This window comes from Diorhabda sublineata, chromosome 10, assembly GCF_026230105.1.
Source record: "Diorhabda sublineata isolate icDioSubl1.1 chromosome 10, icDioSubl1.1, whole genome shotgun sequence".
In the NCBI taxonomy this organism is placed as follows: Eukaryota; Metazoa; Arthropoda; class Insecta; order Coleoptera; family Chrysomelidae; genus Diorhabda; species Diorhabda sublineata.
Window position 1 is genome coordinate 9,022,280 of NC_079483.1, and position 10,012 is coordinate 9,032,291.

A 10,012-nucleotide genomic window follows, 5' to 3' on the forward strand; every position below is an offset into this window, starting at 1 on the left:
GATGACACTTTGTACTCATAATTTCGTGTAGAATCAATCAGAGAAACACAATTTCACTCGAAACTTACAGGGTTTAACAGAATTCAGGTTTATAGTAATAAAAAAGTGAATTTCTTTCCTTTTTTCATGGTAATAACTCGATGATGACACTTTTTACTCATAATTTCGTTGTAGAATCAATCAGAGAAACACAATTTCACTCGAAACTTACAGGGTTTAACAAAATTCAGGTTTATAGTCATAAAAAAGTGAATTTCTTTCCTTTTTTCATGGTAATAGCTCGATGATGAGACTTTTTACTCATAATTTCGTTGTAGAATCAATCAGAGAAACACAATTTCACTCGAAACTTACAGGGTTTAACAGAATTCAGGTTTATAGTAATAAAAAAGTGAATTTCTTTCCTTTTTTCATGGTAATAACTCGATGATGACACTTTTTACTCATAATTTCGTTGTAGAATCAATCAGAGAAACACAATTTCACTCGAAACTTACAGGGTTTAACAAAATTCAGGTTTATAGTCATAAAAAAGTGAATTTCTTTCCTTTTTTCATGGTAATAGCTCGATGATGACACTTTTTACTCATAATTTCGTTGTAGAATCAATCAGAGAAACACAATTTCACTCGAAACTTACAGGGTTTAACAAAATTCAGTTTCATGGTAATGTAAAAATCGTCTTCTTTTCTTATTTATGGTAATGCGGTTATCACAATTTTTATTCAAAATTTCATTGAAAAATCAGTCTAAGCAGCACAATTTCATTGTAAAACTACAGGGTTTAACAGAATTCAGGTTTATAGTAATAAAAAAGTGAATTTCTTTCCTTTTTTTCATGGTAATAACTCGATGATGACACTTTGTACTCATAATTTCGTTGTAGAATCATTCAGAGAAACACAATTTCACTCGAAACTTACAGGGTTTAACGAAATTCAGGTTCATAGTAATGTGAAAATCGTCTTCTTTTCTTATTTAGGGTAATGAGGTTATTGTCACAATTTTTATTCAAAATTTCATTGAAAAATCAGTCTAAGCAGCACAATTTCATTGTAAAATTACAGGGTTTAACAGAATTCAGGTTTATAGTAATAAAAAAGTGAATTTCTTTCCTTTTTTTCATGGTAATAACTCGATGATGACACTTTGTACTCATAATTTCGTTGTAGAATCAATCAGAGAAACACAATTTCACTCGAAACTTACAGTGTTTAACAAAATTCACGTTTATGGTAATGTAAAAATCGTCTTCTCTCCTTTTTCATAATAATAACTTTATGGCGACACTTTTTACTCATAATTTCGTTGGAAAAACATTTCCAGCAACAGAATTTCGCGTAAAACTTACAGGGTGAGCCAACATTAATCGAGTATTAAGATTTACGTATAAGACATTCGGAACAAAAAGCTTTTTTTGTGATACATTCGACATCGGTGCGTAAATTATTTTGTTAATTTTCATAATTATCGTTATGCTACTCAACAAAAGACTGTTAAATGATGAAATGAACGTTTTAAATCGGAAGCTTATGTTTAGTAAATATGAAATGATGTACAGGCAAGGGCCAAACGTACCCAAGCGATTCGGTTAGAAAGTTAGCGCAAAATCTCAACAAACAACAACAAAAATCACTTAAAATCATGCCCTTGCCTGTATTATTCTGTCGGGTACTGATGCGAATCCCTTTAACAACGCTCGCCGGTATTTTAGCTTTCAACCACCAATGCGCGTACAACCCAGATTTGAACAAAGGAGAATTTCCATCATCCCCCTCTTCCTTATCCAATAAACTATCCATAGATTGAGATTTTTGCGGTATCAAATACAATTTCGATTGCGATTTCCTCATACCATCCCCCGATTTAGTAATGACGTTTTCGTTGATACAATCCTGACCGGAAGTACGTGGCGTCGAACCGAACGGCGAAGTACATTGACATTCCGCTTCGTAATCTCTAGCTATCGATTCGCTCAACGATAAAGCGTCGCGTTTATCTTCGCATTTATCGAACAGATTCGTCATATCGACACTACAACGAACTCGAACCGATTCGGCGGTATTATTCGCCGAATCGGGAGAATTTAAAGTACAACTACCCGCCATACCGGAGTCCGACGATCTAGGACTGTGATAATATACCGAACAGCAACGACAGAAAGACGATTGCGTCGAAGGAGTTATTTGTAAGCTGCTTCTTCTTTTCGGTTTATCGGAATCGATGCTGTGTTTACGGAAACCGACGTTATCTAAATTCAAACTCAAACTTTGCGGCACAATTTTGACGTCGAACATACTCGGAGGTTTTAATAGGAAATTTTCTTCGTCATCTTTCGGGGTATTGTACAAAATTTCGGCCAGTACTTTATCCGGTATTGGAAGGGTGTTTACAGGTAGTTCTAACGTACTGGAATGAGTGGTACTGTTATTAGTATCGTTATTCGACCACGGCGGTATATATATCGTAGTTAAACTAGTTTTATTAAATTTATTACCGACTAATTTGGTCGGACAACTTTGTCTGGTCGTCGGTAAATAAGATTCCTGTTGTACCGATAGATTCGTCAATTCTAAACTGTCGTTTAGATTCGGTATATTTTCGCACGCCATGTACGGTTTCGGTTTACGTACTACGACGCTTCCGTCCGAATCTTGCGACGATTGTTTTTGCAATCGTATACTGGCCGTGGAAATCAAAATACTGGGCGGTTTCGATTCGTCTTCGTTTCGAGGATTGTAATATCGGATGTAACCGAAGGGATTGCTCGAATTACTCGAATAACTATCGTAGTTTTTAGTTTTGTCGGTGTTATTCGAACTGTCGGTGTCGGTATCGCTTTCGCAATGTATTACGCTGTCTCTACAATGTATGTCTTTGGTGTAAATACTGATTTCGGTTTTGTGGTGTCTTATTTTCACTAAATTCAAATTCATTTTGTTGAGATGTTCGGAATAGAGGAGGTGTTTTAATAATTTGCGCGTTATTATTTTTTGTTTGATCAATTTTTGGAAATATTTGGTTAGGGCGGCGAAAGGCGCCGCGGACGGGTAGTGATCGGGCGGTAACGTAATTGGGCGATTATCGTTGGGCGTTTTATAACTTATCACGGACGAACGGTTGCAGTAACCTCTCTGATTCAGCTGTAGGGAAATACGGATTCATTAAATAACTTAACGACTCATGATTAAAGAATATGAGCGATATAAATTATACATCCTGTATATGTGTATCGTGAATTATAGATAATTGAAAGATATTCATAAAACCTAAATAGATTTTTTCTCTGATGTTATTCATTTATGAGATACGGCCTTATAAAGGTCGTAGAAAAAATATTGTTTATCTTTTTAAGGAATGAATATACGGATTTCAATGTTTTTGAAGGTTAAGATATCCTCAAAATACATAAAAAGTATTAGCTTGGTTAAATTTTGTCCACCAGGTGCCGTACTACCAAAGTTTTAATGCACCATAGTTTTGAATAACCCTGTATTTCAAGATTGTAGCGTTTATTTCCATTTTTTTTGTTTTCAAAAAGGTAGAAACATCTGTGGAGATTCTAGACGAAATTTATCACCTCAAAATACAGGGTATTCCAAGACTATGGTACAATAAGAGGTTATCAACCTATTTTAGAAATACACATTTTATTGCATAACTTTTCAAGGGATGAAAATACCAATTCGATTTTATATAGGTTATGGTATCGTCAAAATACATGAAAAATATCAATTTGGTAAAATTTTGTCCACCCGGTGCCGTACTATCAAACTTTTAATGCACCATAGTCTTGAAAAACCCTGTACTTCAAGATTATACTTTTTATACGCAATTTTTTGCTACTAAAATCTAATATTTGTTGGAAAATATAATGGAGCATTGTTGATGGAAATTATTATTTCGAAATACAGGGTATTTCAAAAAGTATTTCATGTTTTCATTTTATAAATACAAAATTTATTGTATATCTTTTTAGGGTATGAAAATATGATTTCGGATGTGTTATAAGTCATAGCACCTTCAAAATACATTAGTACTATCAATTTTGTCAAATTATGATTACCTTTTAACGTACTATCAAACTTTTACCGATCCATATTCTTGAAAATCCTTGTATTCTAAGATTACATCTTTTGTATGCAATTTATTGCTAAATACAAGATGAAAACTCGAAAAAATTCCTGAGAGTAACAAATATATGAAATGAAGTTATAAGGAAGAGACCGAAAGTACTAAAACCACAAAACCGAAGAGATATGACCACCTAAGATGAATGAAGAAAGAGAAACAAGTCAAGAAGTCAAGAGAATTTGGAGGATGCTTTAAAAAAATTGAAAGAAGGATTAACGAAAACAAAAATCAAGACCCCAGCAATTTATAATAGAAAATTAGAAAAAATACTCCACCCTACATGTAGAAAACATTTATGTATTCATATATAACAAGCATAATAGCAATTTCATCCCCTAATTTAAATTTCCATCAATTATAATCAAATTTGAGGTGAAAAATCGTTCGATTAGTAATTAAATTAATCCCCAAACAGAAACTTACATGTGGTGGAGGTTGAGGAACGAACTGCGCTTGTGAAGGTCCCATTTTTTGACTGACCGTAGAAGCCGTAGAACTCCTGGGCATTTGTTTCTTCAACAATTCAATCCAATGATCAGCGTCTTCTTTATTTTGACAATACACCACTCTTTTATCGATCATGGGGGCGCTAATTTCGAAAGCGTTATTTTCTAATTTCGTTATCGTTAAACCGGATAGGTACAATTTCCCCTTAAATATATATATATATAAAAAAATTATTTTTCCTAATCGAATTTTCTATTAAAATAATTGTTACCTCGTAAATAAAAGCGCTCAGTCTATGGCTCACACTTAAAATTAATAAAGTGGTTGGGAATAGAACGAAATATCTGTCGTTGCGTTGAGGTCCAACGGATACTAAACCCATGTATATAATATCCCCTAGTGTCGTTAAACTAGGTCCTTCCCATCCACGAACAGGACCTGTTAGTACTTGGAGTTCTAATTCTTTTTGTCTCCTCGTAGCTGAACAAGTCGCCTGATAAAAAAACAACATGAATTGTATTTAAATTTGTATTATATATTAACAAAAGCACCACATATTAATTTCAACAACTATTGTTTTAAAATAATAAAGGGTAGCATATCAATAGTATTGTTAGAGGTGGTGCAGTAGTCACTGTTGTTATATAGCCACTTCCAAAACTATTAGAAATTAATTTGCCCATTCTACATTTTAAAACGAATCCAAATATTTCATTTATTGATTGTTTTAATTAACCACCTTTTAAAAGTAACAACAATTTTATTATTTAAATCAATACCATTATCTAATGGTACTTCGAATTGCTTCCTCAACCACCGTATTCTCCAGATCTTGTATTCATTGTCTTTTATGAACCAATAGAAAGCGAGAACTTAAATGAATTGCGTTATATACCAGAAAAATGTAAAAAAACCGTGATTAAGATATAAAAGAGCAAGTAAGTTGGTGCTCCGTGTGAATATAACCAGAAAAAATGATACTAGATATAAAAGAGTCATTTTTCTACGAAAATGACATAAAAATATTGAAAAAAACTTTCGAAACAATGATTAATTCTAAATTTTACTTTTTATTAACTATACCTAAGACAGTTTCGAACAGGGGTATCAAAATACATATTTTTGGTATGGGTACACGTACTAACCCTTCAAATATTCAATCAATGTTATGAAAAAATGAAATTTTTTGTTAGTGTATAATGTGAAGTTTTACTCACTGCAATTTCTTTATAAACGCTAACTGATCTCTGGGTATCACCTCTGTCCGGATGACATTCTTCTACGTGTCTTTCCAATTCCTGCAGCATTCCCGAATACTTATCCAGTCTTCTAAACGGTTTACTTAACATAGTGGTTAAAACCAGTACGCCCGGACTGGCGGCACCTTTCGATTCCATGTATTTCGTAAGTTCATCTCTTAAAATAAGTGAAGTTATAAATAATTATATTTATTTAACAAGCATAACTTCTTCAAGGTCTCATATACACTCCATTTTATTGGAATAGCAAATCATTGCATACAAGATCCAGTAGATGCTTCTGCAACCCTACAAGGACTATTTCTTCCACTCAAATATATATATTAGATCCTTTTCGTGTAGTTTTAAATCCTCATTATCTATTTATTCTACTCTATCCCTGATTATTCTTCATGCAGTCTTTTCTTTCCATTATTTAATCCCTATCCTACTAGAATCTTCTTTTATTTATTTTAATGTATTATTGGTGAGTGAGCCCCCATTTTCTTTTTGTTCTATTCTATTCTTTCCTACATGGTCCTTTCTTTCTTCATTTAATTTCCATTCTACTTAAATCTTCCTCTATTTCTTCTAATAACTTTTTTCTAGGTTTTCCAATTCTTCTTCTACCTTCTAGATCCTACTACAAGACTACTGAGTTTTTCTACTATCAGTAAATGTCTTATCCATTTTATTCTTTTGTTTTTATTCTTCTAACTTTATTTTTACCTCAATGTTCCTCTTATATGTCTTAATTCAAATGGAATCTTTCTTCCACTAATACAGGACAAAAAGTTTTTCAAATTGAATCATTTTTATTATCGGAAAATTGAAAATCTTTTGCGCTTTCCATATTCCAAGTACTAGGTGTACTTTACCCCTCGTTAAGTACTAGTACTTTCAATTTCCGTAGTCAAAACCTTGATTGGCAGGGTATAGTACAACTTTTATTGTCTAATAAGACTTTTGTACAACAGATACCACCACAAAAGCTGCTCTTATAGTTGCTGGAACAAAACTATAAGATCACTTCTTCCAACCATATAGTTTTTTTCGTTGTTTACATTCTTTCCTTTGTGCTCTTTTTCTTTGCAATCCTCACATTTTTCATCGCTTCCTGCTCTAATAAGATTTTTGTAATTCAAATACCACTATAAAAACTGTACTAATAGTTTTTAACCCCACTAATAACATCAATAATAAAATCAGTTTATATACTATGAAATTTTAAACAATATCAAACAAATCATTAATAAATCCATTAGATATGATCATTAAAATGATTTATTCATTATATTTACCTGTATTTGTCCAAAATGCAGACGGCTTTGGGATGTAAGGAACAGTAAGCTTGGTGTACACTTTTTATCCTGGGCGCCCAATTGAGAAACAGTTTTCCAACTCTTTGATCGCATCCTGGTTTATTCGATTCTATTTCGATGAGGTTCAACAAGTGCTGATGCGTTTCTAATACCTCGGTTATATTACCGGTCAATTGTTTGTATTCATCTGTAGTTAAACTGGAAAAAAATCAAAGTTTTCGTGAAATTATCACTCGTATTCATTATAGAGAAGCTCACATTGCACTTTTTTCTAAAGGTTGTAGAAAATTCGTAACTAGTCCTTCTAATTCGGTAACGTGGGCTTTCTCTGAATCCACCAAGTCTTTCAACACAACGCTTTTGTATTCATTCAGTTGGTTAATTATTGGTTTTGGTGCATCTACAAAAAAAAAACGTTCAAAAAGTGAATTTAGAATGAAATGTTCTGGGAAAAAACGTAAATACCTTTGCATTCTTTTACATAGTTACTGGGAAACCATCCCGTTTCTCCATTTAATGTACCTTCCCACCAACCGTCATCTTTTTGAGTTACTGTTATTATATCACCTTTTTTAAAGTTTAACTGAAAGAGAAAATGAATTTTTGTATCTACTACAAAGAAATATGCACAAAAAAATGTCAGAATATTTATATATTTGAGGCCTTATGACTTATTTTTCTTTTCTGATGCCCATTCTGCTCGTTAATTGTGATAATAAGAAGGATATTACCAGAATTCTTCTAATAGAAATGGGTAAAAATAATAATTTTGTCATTATATTTCATATAAATGTTTTTTTTTTCATGATTTTTCATCCCAATAACAATTAATCTTATACCAAAATAATATAAGCGCATAGCTTACAAGAAAATTTAATTTATAGTAAAAAACAACGAATTTTCAAACTCTTTTTCACATACATCCTATCTAAGTCCCACTGAAAAGATTGTATAGGAATATTTTGATATAAACTAAGAATTTTGAAAAATTTTTGCATGGTATACCAACTTTTCATCATCTTATTGCCTGAATAACATTCTATGAACGAGTTTACAATTTGACTTTTGGGCAATCATCCAACTGAGCTACAAATTTTCAAATTTGTAAACCATTTTGAGAAGCGTTATTAATTAAATAGTAGAAATTTAAAAGTAATGTAAATAAATATCACTAACCTCGTATAAATATTTATCTGTTTATATTAAAAATTAGTTTTTATTAAGAAAAATACTCATTTGAAAAATAAATTTCAATTGGTTATTAAAATTCTAAATAGTGTTTTTAATTTTAGATATTAATAACAATTTAATAAGCAGAAAATTTTACATAGTCATTAATTTAACTTACCTCGTCATTATTACTCCTTTTATAAGAATAAACAGCCTGTACTACCAAAGGTTCATTGGCCATGATTATTTCTAGATTCCATTAAAAACAATACAAACTGAAAACAATCAAAAATAGAACACTTCCCCCGACAATTGACCGAGAAGAAATAAAATAATTATTAAAAATTCGACGTTATTGAAATATGTCGTTTCCAGATTATGACCATGATTTGGACGAAAAATAATTTTTGAGTACCCATCACATTCTTGGCAAGCTTGTCGTTAAAAACTCTAAATTTGGACACAGGCCAAAAATATAACGCATTATGTTTGTCGTGATTCAACACAGCACATGTTGATTTCAAAAACGGGACGAGAAATCGTTAAAATTTCACACAGAACGGAAACGACAGCAGCACTAATTAATTATTTATAAAATAGATTATTGAGTACAGAGCGTTCAGATTTTTCGGGTGGCAACTTTTTGTAGCTATCTATAGATATGATACGTAATGTTGAATTCTTAAAATTCAGATTTATTTACGATGCTAATTTTCACTTTCCCCACGCTGTTAAATAAATTGATGAAAAAAAGGAAAATTATACAAATTTAATTCATGTCTAAATGATTTTAATTTAATTTAGCCCTTTTAAGTAACAAATAAACATAATAAACCTCCAAGAGGTCACCTCTTTCATATTATTCTATAGACTTTCGTTGAATTATTACACAAACAATTGTTTTATTGTGAACATTTATAAAAATGATAAAAATGTCTCAGAAATAGTACTACAGTTATTTCACATCAAAAATAGAAAAAAACAAAATTAAATATATATTCTGAAATGCTATTCCTTTATAGTTAACAACACTTTATTGTAACTATGTAGGAACAGCTGCAAATCTAGTTATTTATTAAATGTAAAATCAAAAATGTTAGAAATATTTTTAATACTTACAGTTTGTAGAACTATAAATAGTACTGGATATTAATTAAAAAATCAACACTTCATTGATTGAGGAGTTAACATATAAAATAAAACTTCGAAATCTCATTATCTAAGTATTTATTATTTCTTATTAAAAAATAATCTCTAAGTAGTTAAAATATTTGACAGCAAAGTCAAATTTAAGAAAATAAATAGTAAGAGCGTTCGGCAAATACAATAAAAACCTCCAACAAAGTTCAACTACTCTTGGTAATATTTTAATTTATATGATTAAATAATAATTTTGTGTCTTAAGTACTCAGCTATTGAAGAAAAAGCTGCAAAAACTGGTAATAAAAAATAATTAACTAATTTCTAATTAAAATATTTGACAGCAATGTCAAATTTACAAAAGAATAGTGGGAGCGTTCGACATATTGGAGAAAAAACTTTTCACAAAATTGACTACATTTGGTATTATTTCAATTTAGACAATTAAATATTAGTTTTTTGTATTATCTACTCTGGTATTGGGAAAAAAACCTGCGGAGAACTGGTAATAAATTAATAAATAACTACAGAATATTTGACAGTAACGTCAAATTTACGAAA

The 10,012-nt window shown here is 31.1% G+C and overlaps 1 protein-coding gene across 1 annotated transcript; it reads right to left on the reverse strand.

The window, feature by feature from the left end:
- Nucleotides 1-1,517: 1,517 nt before the first annotated feature.
- Nucleotides 1,518-9,574, reverse strand: LOC130449841 (uncharacterized). The gene is made up of 9 exons (XM_056787880.1): nt 9,431-9,574; nt 8,490-8,586; nt 7,607-7,724; nt 7,400-7,541; nt 7,121-7,339; nt 5,799-5,997; nt 4,853-5,074; nt 4,558-4,785; nt 1,518-3,143 (listed from the first exon to the last, which is right to left on the reverse strand). Exons 2-9 carry the CDS (start codon nt 8,550-8,552, stop codon nt 1,518-1,520), a joined length of 2,817 nt encoding a protein of 938 aa, XP_056643858.1. The 5' UTR covers nt 8,553-8,586; nt 9,431-9,574.
- Between the last annotated feature and the right edge of the window lie 438 nt (nt 9,575-10,012).